Source organism: Simochromis diagramma, unplaced genomic scaffold, assembly GCF_900408965.1.
Source record: "Simochromis diagramma unplaced genomic scaffold, fSimDia1.1 OVJJ01000293.1, whole genome shotgun sequence".
Classification (NCBI taxonomy): Eukaryota; Metazoa; Chordata; class Actinopteri; order Cichliformes; family Cichlidae; genus Simochromis; species Simochromis diagramma.
Genome location: NW_024386801.1, coordinates 24,471,751 through 24,492,581, shown reverse-complemented (window position 1 = coordinate 24,492,581; position 20,831 = coordinate 24,471,751). Strand labels below are relative to the sequence as shown.

Here is a 20,831-nt window from a genome sequence, read left to right as displayed (position 1 = left end):
CCCTGGAGATCCAATTTGATGCACAGAGACAACCACTCACATTCACACCTATGGGCAATTTAAAATCATCAGTTAATCTTACCCCACTAACTGCATGTCTGTGGACTGTGGGAGGCTCTGGAGTACCCAGAGAGAACCCACACAAACACAAGGAGAACGTGCAAACTCCACACAAAGGCTCTGGCCAAATGGTGTAGTTGAACTCTGGATATTCTTGCTGTGAAGCAACAGTGCTAAACACCAAACCACCATGCTGCCTTGCTGAAAAAAGTTTTTCCTGAAAAACCAGTTCATACATTTGTAGGCTGGACTATTGTAACTCATTATTATGGGACTCTGCAAAAAAAACCTCTCTTACTTGATCCAAAATACTGCAGCAAAAGTACTGACAAGAGAGAGCATATTTTTCTAATATTGGCTTTTCTTTTTTTTCTTTTTTTCTTTTTTTTAACATTGACTCCCTGTTAAATCCAGAATCTAATTTAAAATCCTTCTAAAACAACTAGAATTTACAATTCAATTGCAAAAAGTTTTTTGCAAGGATGTGGAACACTGTGGATGTGAACAAAAAGTTCTAGATAAACAGCTTGTTTGTGTACAGTGAAAACAAGTGTGCCTAATAAAGTGGCAGACACTGTAAAAGTGGTTTGTTTTAAACATACTGAAAGTTGTCAGATGTTTAAAAAAAGAGAGAAATATGTCCCTTGCATCCAAAATTGTCAGTACAAGAGAAGTAAAAGTGCAGACTGTAAGCCACTGACAGACTTCCTGACAAAACACATGACAGCCACTGGTAGGTGTGCCCCTTAGGGGTGAGGGAGCAGGACTATGACACAGGCCAACCAATCCACAATTGATATTAAAATGAGGGAGGCGTGACATGAGAAAATGGCCCCTTTTCTCTCTGTCATGCCTGTAAGAGAAGCACTTTGCACTCCTCTCACAAAATGGCTTTAAAATGAGGCTTCTCCATATCACATTCAGATCAAATGTGATATTTATGTGTTTTAAAAACTGTGAGCATCCTGACAAGTTGCTGTCCATATGTGTGGGTTTTTGGTATGTGTGGTGCTTAAATTGAGGTCAGGAGAGCAAGTTAAAAACTGAGGTTATTTTCTTTCTCTCCAAAACTGGTTGGAGAAATTAGTGAATAAGAGTGAATGGGAGCACAGAATGGCATTCGTCTGAAACAAATGGCTCCAGGTCAAAAAGTATATTTATTTTTATGTGTACAATTATATATATGTATATGCTCCACAGGGCTCGCAAAATCGCTAGCCCGACGTCCCGGGGCTAGCGATTTTTCCAGTCGGGCTACCAAAATCTATCTCTGCCCTGCCCGTCGGGCTATCGTAGGAAGGTAAAATATATGTCAATGCTTTTGCATTCTTTCGGAAATTTCGTTTGAATTTGCGCTTGTTTTTTGCTTTCACTTTGCAATCGCGCGAACTGTGTATAGAGAGCGACAGCACTGATTGGTGAGTGATGATAATTTGCGCACCAATTCCTCTGACATCGTCTTATCAATCGTTAGCTTACTACGCAAACATGACAAGGGAAATCTCCCGCAGCTTAAACATGTGAGAGGTTGATCGCGCAGAGAATCGCTGAGCGTTATGTGTGTGTGTGTAAAAGCAGCAGGATATATATTTTAGTTCTGCTGAGCCAAATAAGACAGGTCAGGGTGAAGAAGTGACAGCCAAAGAAAAGCTTACCACAAAACGGAGAAGTTATGACAAATCAGACTACAAGGCAAAAAGAAAGTGCAGCTTTATGGTTTCATGGACAAAAGAATTTCTGTGGCTGAAATATGACGAGCTAAATAACCAGGGCTGCACATAAGTGGTCCGCAGGTGCGCATTTGCTGTCAAAATAAAAAACGTGCACAAGGTAAGAAGTTGCAACGCGTGTTTGCGTACATAAGATTTTCTGGAGGACAGACATTTGTTTAGAACTCTTAAAGATGTCGAAGAAGCTCCTTTAAGCAATTACTTTGGTGTTCCTCCACCTCCAAAGAAATGTCAGAAGGAGTCCGAACCACAAAAGAAGCGCGTATTCTCGGAAAAGTGGTTGCAGGATGTGAGCTGGCTTCAAACAAATGATGAACGCACAGAGATGTGGTGCGGAATGTGCCGTGAAAATCCCACTCTAGCGGACAAAAACAGTGCTTTTTATATGGACGCAAACGCGCGTTGCAACTTCTTATCTGGTGCGCGTCTTTTATTTTGACAGCGAATGCGCACATGCGGACCACTTATGTGCACCCGTGTAAATAACATAATGTTCTGCCGGGTGTGTTGTTGGTTTTCTCTCGATTTCTGAGTCGACAAGCGCCTTTGTTACTGTGACCAGTCATTTTAAGAAAGGCCCCCATTAGAACCCATGAGAAATGCAAGAAATGCATTATTGCTCAGTCTGCAATATCTTTCCCAGAACAAACACCAATTGCAAATAACATACTAAAAATAAACCTGAAAATCAGTTTAAAACAGCGTACTATGTTGCAAAGAGTGAACTACCACTGGCACAATTTAGCAGTCTTTGCAAACTTCAAAAAGCAAATGGCCTCGATCTTGGTTCCACTTGCCTGTTACCCGTGACTTCAGTGGAAATTTCAAACTCAGGATCTGACACAGACTGATTCATGTCCTACACAGTTCTTACAAGTTCATAGAAATTTCTGTTCAATTAGAACCAAGTATTTGAGTTGATGATTGTAATTTTTATACAATGTTGTAATTTGTTTTTCAACAATTTTTTAATTAATGTTTTGTTTCCGTTACAATATTATACTTTAATGTATAATATTGTAAAGGAAACAAAACAGGAAACAAAACATCAATCAAAAAATTGCTCTTTTTTATTCGGGCTACTTAAATTTATTTTGGGCTACCAAAAACTGAAGAGTCCCTGCCCGAAGGGCTACCAGGGATCTTGAAATTTTGCGAGCCCTGAAGCGCTTGGGATCTTTTATGCATTATTGTAGGATCTTTACAATATAAAACTTGAAGGGATTGTTGCCACCTCAAGGTGGCAATAACATTAACATGAATTGACAATTGATGAATGAATTGACATGTTGGTACCCCTTTTGCCACCAAAACAGCATGAACTCCACTAGACCCTTGAAGGTATCTCCATAGATCAGACTTTTTTGTCCAGTACAAAATAAGTGCTGGAAAAAAACAATTGCTTATGCTTCATTAGATTGAGAATTTGGAGGTGAAGTCAACACCTCAAACTCATTGTCGTGCTTCTTGCCGTTTCACTGTTGTCTTTCTACTGAAAAAGGCCACAGCCATTAAGGCATATTATACCCTTAAACAAACAGAAAAAACCCAACATATAAAGAGCCTATTACAATAAAAACAGCTGCCTTGTTGTTTTGATGCTAATTATATATTTTTTAAATATTCGAATTTAATGAGGTACACTTTACAGCATTACATTACAATAAAATTATTGTGAGACAGACAAACTTACGATGTTGTTGAAGGTTCCAGATCTCATGAGATTCATCAGCCTGGCTACTTGGAAGACATCCACTGACGCTTCGGCATCCAACTGGCGAGTCAGAGACGAAAGAGCACAGAACAGTCCTGCTGTAAACCCACCCACACTAAAAAACAAAAAACAAAATAAATAAAATTATATGGGCATGTGGCTCCAACTTCTTGTGTTTTCTTTTTTCCTGATTTTGCTACTACTTGGCATGGCTACATTATGTCCGGTTGGTTAGCCATTACCACTTTGTCTGTTTGTATCTGGAAGTCCCACAAGAGCTTAGCCTGGTCATTCTCAGCCACCTTGGGGAGCGTCTCCCATTTTGACCTTGGGAGTTCTAGGCCATACTCAGTACATGTTCTTGTGGACTAGGCCGCCACTTGGTTATGGCGTTCCATGTACAGTGGGGCAAAAAAGTATTTAGTCAGCCACCGATTGTGCAAGTTCCCCCACTTAAAATGATGACAGAGGTCAGTAATTTTCACCAGAGGTACACTTCAACTGTGAGAGACAGAATGTGAAAAAAAAAATCCATGAATTCACATGGTAGGATTTGTAAAGAATTTATTCGTAAATTAGGGTGGAAAATAAGTATTTGGTCACCTCAAACAAGGAAAATCTCTGGCTCTCACAGACCTGTAACGTCTTCTGTAAGAAGCTTTTCTGTCCCCCACTCGTTACCTGTATGAATGGCACCTGTTTGAACTCATCATCTGTATAAAAGACACCTGTCCACAGCCTCAAACAGTCAGACTCCAAACTCCGCCATGGCCAAGACCAAAGAGCTTTCGAAGGACACCAGGAAAAGTATTGTAGACCTGCACCAGACTGGGAAGAGTGAATCTACAATAGGCAAGCAGCTCGGTGTGAAAAAATCAACTGTGGGAGCAATCATCAGAAAATGGAAGACATACAAGACCACTGATAATCTCTCTCGATCTGGGGCTCCACGCAAGATCTCATCCCGTGGGGTCAAAATGATCATGAGAACGGTGAGCAAAGATCCCAGAACCACACGGGGGGACCTGGTGAATGACCTGCAGAGAGCTGGGACCAAAGTAACAAAGGTCACCATCAGTAACACACTACAACGGCAGGGAATCAAATCCCGCAGTGCCAGACGTGTTCCGCTGCTGAAGCCAGTGCATGTCCAGGCCCGTCTGAAGTTTGCCAGAGAGCACATGGATGATACAGCAGAGGATTGGGAGAATGTCATGTGGTCAGATGAAACCAAAGTAGAACTTTTTGATATAAACTCAACTCGTCGTGTTTGGAGGAAGAAGAATACTGAGTTGCATCCCAAGAACACCATACCTACTGTGAAGCATGGGGGTGGAAACATCATGCTATGGGGCTGTTTTTCTGCCAAGGGGACAGGACGACTGATCCGTGTTAAGGACAGAATGAATGGGGCCATGTATCGTGAGATTTTGAGCCAAAACCTCCTTCCATCAGTGAGAACTTTGAAGATGAAACGAGGCTGGGTCTTCCAACATGACAATGATCCAAAACACACCGCCCGGGCAACAAAGGAGTGGCTCCGTAAGAAGCATTTGAAAGTCCTGGAGTGGCCTAGCCAGTCTCCAGACCTCAACCCCATAGAAAATCTGTGGCGGGAGTTGAAAGTCCGTGTTGCTCGGCGACAGCCCCAAAACATCACTGCTCTCGAGAAGATCTGCATGGAGGAATGGGCCAAAATACCAGCTACTGTGTGTGCAAACCTGGTAAAGACCTGTAGTAAACGTTTGACCTCTGTTATTGCCAACAAAGGTTATGTTACAAAGTATTGAGTTGTATTTTTGTTATTGACCAAATACTTATTTTCCACCCTGATTTACGAATAAATTCTTTACAAATCCTACCATGTAGATTCATGGATTTTTCTTTCACATTCTGTCTCTCACAGTTGAAGTGTACCTCTGGTGCAAATTACTGACCTCTGTCATCATTTTAGGTGGGGGAACTTGCACAATCGGTGGCTGACTAAATACTTTTTTGCCCCACTGTATGCCCTGCCTGCTAGCATCTTACACCCTGCAGTTATGCTGGATTGTCTCAGGGGCATCTTTGCACCTCGGGTCTTGCCTGGTGTGTTAGACCCCAGCCTGTATGGATCTTGTGCTTAGAGCTTGTTCCTTTGTTGCCATGATTACTGCCTCTGTGATGTCTTTCAGTCTAGCTAGCTACTGGTGGGATTTCTCAATATCCCTTCTTCTGTTTGTCGGTGGTACATGCGGGTCTGTCATCATGGGAGCTCTTGCTCTTCTTCTTTCTCTGGTTTCTGCTGCCTGAGGTATTCACTAAGCAATACTATGTGCCCATCTTCCTGATGTACTCATGGATCTTTGTTGTGTCATCCTGGATAGTAGTTCTGATACTCACTAGTTCTTGGCCACCTTCCTTCTGCTTAGCATACAGTCTCAGGGTGCTGGATTTGAGGTGAAACCCTCCATACATGGTAAGGAGCTTGATTGTCTTGATGTCAATGGCTTCTATCTTCTCCCTTGGGCCTGCCAGCTTATTGATGTCTGATAATAAGCTGGCAGGGCGTATGTGTTGATTGCACGAATCTTGTTCTTCCGATTCAGCTGACGCCTTAGGACTTAGGTTATTCTCTGCTGATATTTGGTGGCTGCAGCTTTTCTAGCGGCCTTTTTATTATTCTCCAGTCCGAGATCCAACGTCTCTCTCTATATATCTATATCTATCTTATCTATATACATACACAAACACACCCACACATACACCCACAACTTCCATCTCCACTATATACACTATATTGCCAAAAGTATTTGCTTGTCTGCCATTGCATGCATATCAGTTTGTCTTGTCTTCATTCATAGGGTAAATATTATGTCAGCCCACCCTTTGCAGCTTCAACTGTATGTTTATGGGAATGTTTGACCATTCTTCTAGAAGTGCATTTGGGAGTGCCACGGTCTGTGGCTGCAGACCATGCAGCTTTTTATGAGGACCCAAATGCAGACAATCAAAGGCAAAAATTGATTTTTAACAAAAAGTGTAACCATTTACAGTGAGGAGCATAAGTATTTGAACACCCTGCAATTTTCGAAGTTCTCCCACTTAGAAATCATTGTGGGGTCTGAAATTCACATTGTAGGTGCATTGCCACTGTGAGAGACAGCATTTAAAAAACAATTCAGGAAATGACATTGTATGATTTTTAAAGAATTTATTTGTATTGCACTGCTGCACATAAAAATTTGAACACCTGGCAATCAGCAAGAATTCTGGCTCTCAAAGACCTGTTACTATGCCTTTATTAATCTAAATTATTAGCACCTGTCTGAGCTCTTTAAAGACACCTGTCCACTGGCCTAGCCAGTCTCCAGACCTAAATCCAATAAAAAATCTTTGGAGGGAGCTGAAACTCCATGTTGCTGAGCAACAGCCCCAAAACCTGACAGATCTAGAGGAGATCTGTGTGGAGGAGTGGGCCGTAATCCCTGTTGCACTGTGTGCAAACCTGGTCAAGAACTACAGGAAACGTTTGACCTCTGTAATCGCAAACAAAGGCTTTTGTATCAAATATTAACACTACTTTTCTCAGGTGTCCAAATACATTCTTTAAAAATCATACAATGTCACTTCCTAATTGTTTTTTTTAAAGTGGGAATGCACCTACAATGTGAATTTCAGATCCCTCCATGATTTCTAAGTGGGAGAACTTTGAAAATTGCAGGGTGTTCAAATACTTATGTTCCTCACTGTATTTTGGCTGCTAACAAACATGAATAAAAACAGGTAAACTGAAAAATAAACAACAAAAAAACTCAAAACATAAAAGGAACTAAACTCGAGGAATAAAACTTAATCCTAAACCAATAATACAAAGAATCACAAAACAGAATAAACTCAAAATGCTGAACCAGCACCCTGACAGAGAGGTCAGACAAGAGGTTCAGAGGTTGGACAAGAAGGCCTGAGTAGGTAGGTACACAGACAGACAGATGCATAGATATGGATCGTGAATAATATAAAGATTACAAAACAAGTATCAGACCAGACGACAGTATTGTAAGTAGTCCAAGGGTCTTACTTATCGTGGACCACAGTAGGGCTGTCCTTTGTGAGGATCTCTTCCTTCATCAGTTTGAGAAGTTCAAAGGTGGAAGTGAGGGGACTGTCTGGGTTTGGCCAGTTGGGAGCACGATAGTGTCTCACCTCAAGAACGTAGTCATCCTATTAAGATAAGAAAAGACAGCAAACATCAGTCACAGTCGGTCATGAGAGTGAGTTTTCATGTCCACATGACAACTATTCTTATGGGCGTGGGTTTTAAATTAAAGCTGGGATACATTTTTTAGAGGGAATTCAAACTGCCATGTTACTAACCTTTGTAGCTTTCAGTATGTAGTCCTGAACTACCAGCAGGTCCTCGTTGGACAGACAAACATGAGTCTCACTCTTTTGAGTGACAGTGAACATCTCATAGCTGATCAGCTGCCCTTTATAAGGCCAGAAAACAAATGGCTCTGCTTCTTCCTCCATCTACCAACACAGGAAATCATTACATTGCATTTGTGACAATTCACAGATATCTCCAACTTGCAACTACATTTTTTCCAACCTGACTGCTTGTAATTACAGTATGTACCATGATACTGTAGAGAGAGCATGACTTTCTCCAAAAGGTCATGGTGCACCCTGAACAGATCGCTAGTCTGGGCTAAGACGTCAAGAAAACCTCAATACATTTTCCACAAAACATTAAAATATTAAATCAGAAAAGATATTTTGAGATATAAAATAAATATTAAAATAACATTTGAAGGAACAAACAGGTACAAAGAGCCCCAGGAGGATGTAGTCACAAGATTCTTTCAGGGATGTCTTTAAAAAGAACGGTTCCTCACCCCAGGCAGTGACAAAATGACTTGGGCGTTGTGGTCCCATATCATTGTCCAGAAGTCCTTTATGGTGACAGGCAAGGGTTTCTGGGTAATGATGAACTCCTTGGTGTGCCTGTAACCCTGGAGGAACATGTCAGCCACACTTACTGACCTCATTACTTTAAACGGTGGCTGTTACTGATGAATTATATACACATACACACAGAGTCATATATATATATATATGACTTACTGCGATATATGATGCATTAATGTAGTCTGATGTTTCCCCTGCTGTTGTCGGCAAATGCACTCGTGACCTCTCAACTGCAATATGAGATAGAACATGTTTGTGCAGACAGATGTTTTTGTGTATGTGCAGTATTTTCAGCTGCAGCTGATGAGTGTGTCAGACTCACTGGGTATCACCGAGCAGTTTCTGTTCTTGTTGTGGTTGCAGTCCTGCAGAGCTGTGGAATAGTCACAGTGCTTCAGATTGGTGTAACAAACCATCTGTGGAAAACATCAAAAACCCGTAAACAACTGTAAACAACTAAAAAAACCCATCTTTCATTAAAAGATGTCTGATAATAAGTAAGATAATAGTTTCATACTAACTAATATGAAGACTGCCTGAGACTGTCTGTCTCAATGAAACATATTGAGAGTAAGGCTTACCTTGAACTGTTTGTCCATCCCTGTTCCTCCATCAGGCCCTGGGGTCATCAGCTTGTCCACGTACGTATGCAGTTGAGCCACTGCCACCTCTGTCTCACCAGACAAGATGGCTTCCACCAGGGCATTGTGGATAAAAACATACTGTTCCTGCAGAAAGAAAAAAACAAGAAGTTTAAATTTGTCATTGAAACTTTTTTAACAGTCTCATAACAGGAGACTGTTATGATTCAGGATTATGTTGATCACAACATGTTGTTGTTTTTATGTTTTTCTCAGTATGTGTTTTTTCTCTCTCCGCTGTTCAAGGTGTGTGTGTGTTTGTGTGTGTGTTGGCTGAGCCAGGTAGGAAGTTTAAAATGTTAAACATTGAACTCTATTCATTTGAACATTAAAAAAATCTTACTGTCTAATAAAGGAGATGTGGAGTTTGACAGTCTGATGCAGATGAATGTCAAATTAATCCGATTAATTAAGAAGGTCTTTTTGGTGAGTGGTCTTTGTTCTAGTAGCCACAATTCCAGTAATGTAAAGACACTCAGACATACAATCATTTCATACATTTTCTGAATCACCAAATTAATACCCAGACATTCCTGTCACAATGTAACACATAGTTTGTGCCTCATTTAGTGTTTTTTATATGTGCAGTTTAACGAGCTGCACATATAAAACATCATCTCACCAATAAATCTATAATACACTTAAAATGTGCTTTAAATAAACGAATCAGTGAAAATGTGACACTTGCAGCATATTTTAAAATTAAACTCTAAAATAAACTTCTCCCAACAGCTTTCATTTTTATTCCTCCAGTTGCAGACTCTGTTTGAGAGGACAAATTTGACCTCTTGTCAGCAAGTACAGACTCGCTGTCCTGTTAGGATCAGATAAAATTGTTGTAAAATGTTTGCTGATTGTTTGTTGTTTTGGCATTATTCCCTGTTGAAGCAAACAAACTGCTGATGGCATCTTCTGTTGTTCTATGTTGCTGAACTTTTCTTGGGAGTGGGGGGCAGCACCTTGTGTTATATCTAGGTTATCTCTAGGCTTTGGATTTTGTCCTTTTTGAGGCCAAAAAACATCACAGACTTATTTTCAGTGTGGCTTCAGCATGTGCACATGCTAATCTTATAGCAGGGGCTTAGAACAGCGAGGCAAAGTTGTCGCAGGAGCAATATAATTTATTTCCCTATTTCTCTGTTTATTTGTCCTAAATTTATACCTGATACAGTTTTAGCCATGAAATAGAAACTGACAAACCATCATAACCCTAGTGGGCCTTAGAAATGGGAGATGGAATTAACCAAGATGGCTGTCGGAAAATAACAAGTCACAAAAATTCAAAGTTGATTATTTCTGGGACTTCGGGATCAGGATGAACTTTTGTGAAAAAAAGGTTGTTAATGCATTCTAGTTCTGCCTGCCAGTGAAAAATATAGATAGAAACTAAAAATGTATTCGTGAGAACAATATTCTGTTCAGTGCTATATTTAACAAGATCTCTAGCAATCATTTCAATTTATTTTATTAATTCTACACAGAATCAAAATATGGTTGAAAGAAAGGTCTACAGTTGTTGTCAGAGGTTTATATACACTCATTATGGGAATGAATGTAGAGGGTGTATACAACAGTGATCAAAATGACTGTAACCCCTCTATATCATACTGCTACACTACATTACTAAAAGTAATCATTCACTCATCCAGACCATTGAATTCAGGTGGCCACCAGGATATCAAATCAGACACCTCTGTTAGACTGCTTCTACAAAAATTTGTGAAAGAATGGGTCAGTCTGAGGCACTGAAGTGAATTTCAGTATGCTACCGTGACAGGATTCCACCTGTGCAACAAGTCCAGTTGGGAAATGTCCTCATTACTACAGTTCACAAAGTGGAAGAGACTGGGCATGACAGCAACTCAGCCTTGAAGTAGTAGACCGCTAAAGCCACAGAGCAGGGTCAGCGGATGCTGAAGTGGATAGTGTGTAACGTCTTCAGCAGTTAATGGCTACAGACCTTCAAACCACATGTGCCTTCAGATTAGCTCAAGAACAGTGCATAAAGAGCTTCATGGGGTGGGTTTCCATCGCCGAGCAGCTGCATCTAAGCGGCGTAATGCAGTGAAAAGTGATGAATCATGGTTCTATCATGGTTCTCCGTCTGACAGCCCGATGGATGAGTCTGTCAAGTGTAATGTTTGGTGGATATGGGGTTACTTTTAAGGAGTTGGGCTCAACCCCTTAGTTCCAGTGAAAGGCACCGCTAATGATTCAGCATACCAAGGCATGGGTTTGCTTGAAGAAAAATCTAAGTATTGCCAGTGAGGTTCTCGTTTTTTATTTTTTTAATCTTCTGGGCTGCATCAGTGTTTGGTTCCAATTTAATGTCAGTTGTTCCAGTCTGGGTGCATGGATCAATGACACTGAACTTGCCATGTAGAGACTCAGGATTTACCATCCACAAAGAAGTCATTATTATTAGCTAGTATTATTATTAATGGTAGTAAATGGATGGTGTGTTGACTGGCTATAGGTGTGGGTGTGTATGGACAGGAATGAGGGTGACCTCTGTCTGCACCAGGCATTTCCTCTGAGTTTGAATGTGTTTAAGGAAGCCCATGATGTTGACGGAGCCCTCATTTTGGATCTGCGTCAGCATGCTGTCCAGGACAATGAATGTGCCCGTCCGGCCAACACCAGCACTGCGCGCCAAAGAGAATATTAGAGTTAAGAATATATATTCAGCTGCCAATGAAAATGAGATTTTTAACTCTTTCTGGCAGTTCCCACCTGCAGTGAACCATCAGTGGCCCCATGTCATCTGTCCTGGCTCTGGACGACTTGCGGATGAAGCAGAGGAACGGCAGAGCTAAGTCTGGAACGCCAGTGTCAGGCCACTGGGTGTAATGATACTGTGTCACAGTCCGCTCATTAGCCCCCTCCTTGGCCCGCCCCTTCTGAGAACTCTGCAGGTGGACAAGAACAAAGCAGTCAGTAACAGGAAGATACCAACAGTGACTCACTGACATCACTCGAGTTGTGAAATTCCAACTTGTGCCATCCATGGATGGATCTACTGCGGTACTGCCACCCTAAAATAATTTCTTGCCACTCCTACTTGGCCTAGTTACAATTAACATGAAAATCTAAATATATTGTATGTAGTGCAGTCTCTCTACTCTCTTCTCTTTCCCCTCACCCCAACTGGTTCCCATTAAGGGAACTCCTTTCTAATATTTTAGGGTCTTTATTTCTCTTGAAGTGATCATCTTTGCAAATTAGAGCTATAAAACAGAAAATGAATTGAAATTCTGTCATTACACAGGATACTTAAGGGTGACTGCTACAGGCTGACCTTTTTTACCTGGATTTTTCTGATGGTGAAGGTTCTCTGGGTGTAGTAGGCGAGGACTTTAGTGCTCTTCACAGTCACGAGAAAGCTGCCGTACTCCTCCTGCACCTCTAGTGGCCAGTACTGATCATATATTCTCTAAGACACAGTAAACACATGCATATAATGCTAAAAGAAATGTGATGGAAAAGATTCTTCTTTGGTTGATCGATATTTATAAAAGAGCACTGTAAAAGTGTAAAAAATATATTTTTTAAAGCTACAGAATCATTTCTTTCTTTACTGACCAACATGAGTGAACACAAGTTCACTCTGTGTGTGTCATCAGATTATGTTCATATATATTTCAACTCAAAAATATAAATGTAATTTCAGAAACTATGACGAGACACTTACGCATCCTTTCTCCACCAGGTTGCTGATCAAGACGATGATGCAGATGTTCTGCTCCCATATCATCCTCCAGAAGTCCTCAATGCTCGACCTCACAGGCCCCTGAGCAGCAATGTACAACCGTGGCTTCTTAAAACCCTGAGAAACACAAAGTGCTGACATGATCTTTGGCAAATCAGAATGTCACAGGTCTATGTGCAAGATGTACTAAGTACAAGATGGGAAATTTGTTCTGCTGACTTTGTTGTGTTCATGTACTTTTACATTGCAATGTGAAAAACAGTGCAGATAATAAAAAGATTGTTCATTAGAGTTTTTGCTCTGAATGCTTAAACACCACATTGATAGCTATTTCTTCTTTTTGTCAAGGACCAATTCTATTGACATTATACATTTAAATAATAGGCAATATTATTAGAATAAATAACATACAATTTCACTTCTATGCAGATGATAGCCAACTTTATCTATCCATGAAGCCAGATGATTCACATCATGTAGTTAAACTCAGGCATGTCTTTTGAATTTCCTCCTTCTAAAATGGAGACGAATATGTAGATGACTTGCCTTGGCCTTCAGTAACACTTTCAGAAACCTTAGGAGTCATTTTTGATCAGGGTATCTCAAAGCTCATATTAAATCAATATTTAGGATCTGTGCAATATCTCTAAAATTAGAAACACGTCTACAAGAGATGCTAGTTCAGGAATACCAGCATATTTTCATTTACTCCTGGTGTTTTCAGTCTAATACGAGTTCAACCTGTTTCACTAGAATTTGTAGCTTTTTTATGATAAAGTTTTTCTTGTTGTAGTTGATTTTTAAAAACAAAATGTGCTCAAAAAATATTTTCTCCTCAAAGTCCACTTGGAGCTTCCTATTTGTTCTCCTGTTGAAAATGAAGCATTTAAATGCACTTCACAGTCAATCTAAATCCCACAACTCAAATTTATTAGATTTTTTTTTACTACTGAGAAAGGGCCCAAGAAAGCTCCTGTATAGGTGCTCAAATTGGAGACTAAATTGCCAAATCAAACAAAACATGTGTGTGTGTATGTGTGTGTATATATATGTGTGTGTGTGTGTGTGTGTGTTTAACAAAAATGTCAAGATGGCAGAATTCTGGTGATTTGTTTAGTTAAGGCCAGCCTACGAAAGACTGTCACGTGTTCTCAGGAGAGAGCGCTGTTCAATCACTCCATTTAATAGTTTGATAACCTTCAGTTGACTGACAGCATGAAGTTGTCGTCAATGCACCAAAAGCAGACAAAAGTAGGAGCTGTAGAGATTCTCAATGTGCTTTTACCAACTCTAACCTGTATGCCGGCTCTCCAGAGAGGCCATGACTGCAGAGAGGTCTTTTTGTGTCGCTTCTGCTTTTCACAAAACAACAAGATGTTGGAAATAAGGTTTTATTGGTGCCGTTACTAGCATAATAGAGAGCTTCGCAGGTCCCCTCTCGTGAATAGGTTTAGAAATATGCAGCAGGGAGACTTGACTTGGTTTTGGAAGACTAGAGGGAAGTGTTGAGTGGCTCTGGGAATAAAAATACCCTCAGACTATTTGTTTGAGAGGCTGAATAAACAGAAATGAGCTTCAGAGTGAGGATGAAGGCCTCAGTTTGTATGTAGCTTATTAAAATGTTTTCCTTACATCCACGTAGCTTGCGTTAATGTAATCCATTGCTTTTCCTTTTTTGTTGGCCAATAGTGAGAGGTGTACCTGGGTATCATCATCTGACAGGCAAAGACAGACACACACAGACAGTAAAGATAACAAATTAGATGAATTCATTTTACATTAGATAAAGACATGTAAGCAAATTTGACATCTTCCATATAAATTGGATATTAAATATAATTTTGAAATTTAAAACACTTCAGGGCATGACGAGACATTCTCCTTCAGCATCGCCTGATAGAGTGTAGAATTTATGACTATCAATTACATTCTGGTCCTGAACTCTTTGGGGTGTAATCCTGGAGGAAAGTCCTGAAATGGGCCAGTTACTCTAGATCCTCTACTGTACTTTACTTTTGACAAAAATAAACATATAGTGCTGTTAAAAACTATTTCCTCCCTACCAAGTTTCTTATTTTTTTGCTCATCTGTCACACTTAAACGTAAACATATTTTAATACAGAACCTACCAAACAGCAAATGCAGTTTTTAAATCATGATTTTATTTATTAAGGGAAAAATGTACCCAAATCTACCTGATCCAATGTGAAAAACTAATTGCTGCCTAAATCTGACTTGTTAGGGTTTTGAGCCATTCAGAGGTGGTATGTTTCAGACACTGTGCTGGAGTCCCAAAGCCTTTAACTCTTTCTGGACTAATTCATGTCACTGACTTTGTTTCTCAACTGTTTCTTTACATTATGGCATGATGTGTTGCTTTCTGGGATCTTTTAACCTTTTACTCTGTCTCTGTTCTACTTAAGCTATTTCTTTTTTTTTTTCCTTTTATTAAAGTTTGAAATGACATGTTATTTCAAATTTATTTAACAATTTTGGTCACTTGTGACTCCAAATAAAAAAGACAGCAATCACAAAAATGCTCAAATCAAAGCTTAAAACAGTGAGAAAAAGGTTCACAGAACAAAGTGATGTCATGGTGTGTGCCCATCTTTTATATACATGTTTTTATACTCTGAGTGCTGAGTGCATTTAATTTCTTTCTTCTTTTTATGTGGATGGATTACTCATTTACATATACAAAACCAAAATTTGTAGCTTAATGCTTTATCTTAGTCCTGTGTGTTGATAAGGCTACAGAAGATTTTTATTAATTCATTGGTTGATTTTAGGCTTCTTAATCAACTAATTACTGTGGCTCTGAACTGAAAACCCAGTTGCTGTCTTGACTCTTCAGGAATGAACAAGCAGCCACAGCTGAAAGTGCAGCAAATGAAGAAGAATTAAATCTCCGGACCAGCATCTGGATATAAACGTGTAACAAATGCACCAGTATTCATTCTTTTTTTTTTTGGTGGATAAAGAAGTTATATTTTTTATTGTTCCAAATTAAATCTTGATGTTTTGGCTGGGAACGCCTTGGTGTTCCCCCGGATAAGCTGGAGGAGGTGGCTGGGGAGAGGGAGGTCTGGGCCTTTCCGCTTAGGCTGCTGCCCCCGCGACCCGGCCTCGGATAAAGCGGATGAAGATGGATGGATGGATGGATGTTTTGGCTGCATAAAAAACTGCAATACTGCGTATGAAATACTTCGCCTACATATTCAACTTAAAAAGGAAAAAAAACTGGAATGATAGAATAGAAATTGGACACTACAAACTTCCAGTTTGAGCCTGCACTCTAGCTTTCTTTTTTTTTTTTTGACTTTTTAAATTTAATCGCTTTACACAAATCATGGTCACAATACAAAATGAAAACGTTGCGATTATACATAAAAAAAGTAAAGCACAGTTAAAAAAAGAAAAAAAAAGAACCCCCCTCCCTCCCCACCCGAGGTTCATGTAAAGAGAAACAAAACAAACAGAAAATGTACGTCACACATCTGGAAAATACGTTTTTATATAGTCAATAAATGGGTTCCAAGTCGCAGATAATTTTTGTTGTGATGAGAGAACTCTGTGTCTAAGTTTTTCCAGTGGTAAAAAGAAAAGCACCTCCTTTAACCATTGTATATATGAAGGAGCCTTATCAGACTTCCAGTGGAATAGAATGAGTCTACGGGCAAGCAATGTAGCAAATGCTATGGCATTTTCCTGAGATGTACTAATTTCGTATTGAGGTGGCATAACTCCAAAAATGCCAATGCGGAAATCAAGCACTAAATTTTGCGCACTGATGTGAGATAATACTTTGAATATATTTCCCCAGTATTTGTCCAGGTTAGGACAAGACCACATCATGTGACCCTCATTTGCTGGACTATGTCCACACCTGGGACAGGCAGGATTGGCTTCTGGGAAAAACTTTGAAAGCCTCTCTCTTGTATAATGAAGACGATGAAGAATTTTAAACTGAATTAAACCATGGCGAATGCAAAGGGAGGAGGTATGTATACGATTCAAGCAAGATCTCCACTCATCATCAGATAAATCCACCCCAATGTCTTTTACCCAATTATTTTTAGTTTTTTCTCAAGTAATAGGCCTTAAGCTCTATATCAGTTTGCACATGACAGAGATTCGCCTTTTGCCAAAAGGATCTATTTCCAAAATAGTATCCACTTGATTTTTAGGAGGTAAGTAGGGGAATGAAGGAAACAATGTTTTTACTACTTAAGCTATTTCTTGATTCAACATGTCTGGTAGTAATCAGGCCTAGGCATGGCTATTGAAGTTAAACTCAGTTTTATAAAAATACGTGTTGATCATAGTTAAGTCAAGATTTAACAAGAAGGGACAACTACTTTTTTCACACAGAGCCAGGTAGGTTAAGTAGATTTTTTCTCTAATAAATGAAACTATCAATTAAAAACTGCATTTTGTGACTACTAATCCTTATAGTTTTGTTTAGTGTGTCATAAACAGTAGCACTGTGGGACTAGTTTCAGTGATGGAAGAATCTATATGTGGTGCTCTGTTGAGTATTGTGGCCACACATACCTTACCATGTATTTATGTGTACCTGTTAATGAAAAGAACTTCGGCTGAAAAACAATATTTTAAAACCTCAACTCAACAGAAACATTAATTTGCATCTGATCAACACTAGCAGAGCACACAGACTCAGCAAAATCTTAACAATTAATATCCTAAAATACCTAACATTATCATAACTATGTTATGCCTTTTATCCATCTTATTTGTGATTAAGAGATGAAAATAAGTCCTTTAGTAAAAGTTAGAAATCTGAAACTGTTCTGAATCTTGAACATGAAGCACATCACACTGTCTGAACCTGTACTTACAGGCCGAATTGTTGCTGTGTCTGTTTTCAGTCTTGCTGTCTGGATGATTTGCATTGTCAGTAGACATCACTATGTCCACAGTGCACATATGTGCCTCCTAGAAACATGCACACACAGAGCAAAGCTTAGGGTCTTCAAAGATAACTTAAAGTCTCGGTAAATGTATCATAAGTGAGTACAGTTGCACACTGGCAGATTTCAATTTACATTCCATACAATGTAAAATAAACTTGTGATAGAAAGCGCCTTTCGACTCAAAACCACTTACCACACGCCTGTTGCAATAGCTGCGGATCAGACCATCAAGGATAAACATTGCATCAGATTCCCTCTTAAGATACACTTTACTGCCAAAAGTATTCATTCACCCATCCAAACATTAAATTCAGGTGTTGCAATCACTTCCAAGGCAACAGGTGTACAAAATAAAGCATCTAGGCATACAGACTGCTTCTACAAAAATTTGTGAAAGAATGGGTCACGCTCAGGAGCTCAGTGAATTTCAGCGTGGTACTGTGATAGTCCTGACCTCAACTAGACAGAATACCTTTGGGATGAATTAGAGCAGAGTCTTCTCATCCAACATCAGTGTTTGACCTCACAAATGTGCTTCTGGAAGCATGGTCAAAAATGACTATAAACACACTGCTAAACCTTGTAGGAAGCCTTACCAAAAAGACCTGCAGCTTTTTTAGCTGCAAAAAGGTGGGCCAATATCATATTAAACTCTACAGATTAATAATGGGATGTCACTCATATGCGTGTGAGGGCAGACGAGTGGATACTTTTGCCAATATAGTGTATGTATTTTAAAACTTCATACAACTAGTTTTCCAAAACAGTTCATGGTTAAAAGAAAAGATTTTGAGATTTTAACAGATTTCCAACAGATTTTGGTTGGCTTTCTTGAAACTAGAAACGACCTTTATGCACACATTTTACTCTTTGTAATAACCCTGCGGCTCACATAATGCAGTCATGCCTTCCTCTACTGCTGCCACAGAGTAAACGTGCTTTACTGATACTATGACAAGGAAACAGCGTGCAATACAAGACAGATACACATCTGGTGGTACACAACAACATGAATAAATGACAGGGGCTTACCTCGTAACTGGGCTTCAGTTTCTAAGGTTGAGGGCGAATCAGCAGCAGACAAGCAGGACAATTCCGTAACAAAAACCAAAGAAGTGCAAAAGGGCAAATTACAATTACAAATTACAGATCCACATAGCTTTATGTCACAGTACAACTCCTGCAAACATGAAGGAGAAATCACATCAAACTGTTTGTAAATATTTTCCCATCAGCATTTTGATTTGTTAGGGTTAACCCATATCACACTTTTGATGTTGCACAATAGGATGTGCCTCAAAGCAACTTCACGAACTGTCAGTATGACGGTTGCCCAAATGTTTTCTGTATTCATTTATTTATTCATTCCCAATGGACAAGTTGACAGATGAGGTTAGGCAGGATTCTGATGATGTTTATAGACGACATTGTGATCTGTAGTGAGTAGAGAGTAAAACTGGTCTGTGGGCCACTCTTGCTTGCATTGTTGTTGGTCAGTCAGTTAGCCACTGAGTACAGTGAAAAAGCCCTTTCCCCCTCTGTCCCCAGTAGTGTACATGGATGGATACATTTGAGAGGACCATAAAACCAGCTTAACACCACTCACACAACTACTCAAACATAAAACTTTTAAAATTCCATCAATCTTCAATCAAATCCAAACTGAGCTCAACAACAAGGTCCTGGGTTTGAATCCACCCTATGAAAGCGGTCTTTCTGTGCTATAACTACTGCACCACTGTAAAATTGTATTATATAATTGAATCTTTGTCATACCTCAAACTCTCGTTTGAAGCTTTGAGTGTGGTGAAGTTCAGCAACATGCTTGACAAAGTCCTTCACTGGAAAAGCCCTGTGCTCACCTAGGAAACAAAACCCCCACAAAACTAAAACAACAATGACAAAAGACAAAACAAAACAAAAAACTAACAAATGTTCCAAATAACAATTTTTTGTCCATTATGTAATACAAAAAAAAAAGTTTCTGGACTTCTTGGTTGTGATAATAACACATTTAACTAAATAAACAGGTATGCAGTGCATCCAGAAAGTATGCACTACAGCTTTTATACAAAACCTATTAAATTCATTTTAAACTCAAAATTCAACATAATTTCAAATTCTTGTAAATTTATTAAAAATAAATGATGAAAACAATGTGAATGTGAACATAATAAATCCGGCTATGAATATAGCCTTTGGTCAATACCTTGTTGAAGCACCTTTGGCAGTAATTACTCCCTTAAGTATTTATGAGTATGTCACTACAAGCTTGGCACACCTATTTTAGGCAGTGAATACTGGGTGCACTCTCAGCAATGGCACTAAAATTAGTTGTGTTTCAGGGCTTGATGGCCTACTGACCACCACAGTGAAGGTCACAGTACAGGTTCTTCCTCATACACACACGCATTGACATTATGACTATGGAGGATGAATTCATGGAACAGAGCCCTGTGAATGTTGGAAAAGGCAACATGCATGTTGGAACCTTTAAATGAAAAATGGTGAAAACTGTTGGGTTAGATCCTGCACATTGTACATGTAATAAAATACAATGACATTTGGCTTTAAATTCGGAAGTTTAAAACACAAGTTAAAGTTTCCCTCTTTGTGCAAACTTAAGATCACGGAGTAAACACCAAGTCTCAGGAAAAAAGAGACGAGTATTTTTTAACTAAATCTAGAAAAAAACAACAACAACAAGGTTATTGATAATGTATTTAAATATTTGAATATAATGCATAACCCCTCCGTGAATCTGTTGAGGGGTTTGTGTGTCCCAGGAATGCCAGGGGCTATGTTGTCGGAGGGCTTTTGTGCTCTGGTAGGGTCTCCCATGGCAAACTGGTCCTGGATGAAGGACCAGGCAAAGAGCGATTCAAAAGACACCTATTCACAGAAACCTAGGGAACAGTCCATCATCCCGGAGCCCCAGTATAGATATACTGGGCCCCGCCCTGGAACCAATCCTGGGGAGGGTGAACGAAGGCAAGTGCCTGGTGGTGTCTGGTCTTTGCCCATGGGGGCCGGCAGGGCACAGCCTGAAGACGGGCCATAGGGGTCGCATGCAATGTGTGCTGGGTGGTGGCC

General features: G+C 39.6%; 1 protein-coding gene across 5 annotated transcripts in view; it reads right to left on the bottom strand.

Annotated features, from left to right (window-relative positions):
• ptprz1a (protein tyrosine phosphatase receptor type Z1a) overlaps positions 1–20,831 on the bottom strand; it is a 95,238-nt gene that overhangs the window by 1,270 nt on the left and 73,137 nt on the right. For 3 of the 5 annotated variants that reach the window (XM_040026717.1, XM_040026719.1, XM_040026720.1), the window contains 15 exons: positions 19,515–19,600; positions 18,771–18,791; positions 17,664–17,760; positions 14,437–14,519; positions 12,787–12,921; positions 12,394–12,528; positions 11,829–12,004; positions 11,605–11,740; positions 9,036–9,182; positions 8,777–8,870; positions 8,611–8,684; positions 8,382–8,498; positions 7,861–8,016; positions 7,565–7,707; positions 3,484–3,619 (listed from right to left, as the gene is read on the bottom strand). In XM_040026717.1, the coding sequence (XP_039882651.1) occupies positions 3,484–3,619; positions 7,565–7,707; positions 7,861–8,016; positions 8,382–8,498; positions 8,611–8,684; positions 8,777–8,870; positions 9,036–9,182; positions 11,605–11,740; positions 11,829–12,004; positions 12,394–12,528; positions 12,787–12,921; positions 14,437–14,519; positions 17,664–17,760; positions 18,771–18,791; positions 19,515–19,600 (1,736 nt within the window). Of the gene's footprint in view, positions 1–3,483; positions 3,620–7,564; positions 7,708–7,860; positions 8,017–8,381; positions 8,499–8,610; positions 8,685–8,776; positions 8,871–9,035; positions 9,183–11,604; positions 11,741–11,828; positions 12,005–12,393; positions 12,529–12,786; positions 12,922–14,436; positions 14,520–17,663; positions 17,761–18,770; positions 18,792–19,514; positions 19,601–20,831 lie in introns of those variants that run through there. The other 2 variants (XM_040026718.1, XR_005695090.1) reach the window with 2 other exon arrangements.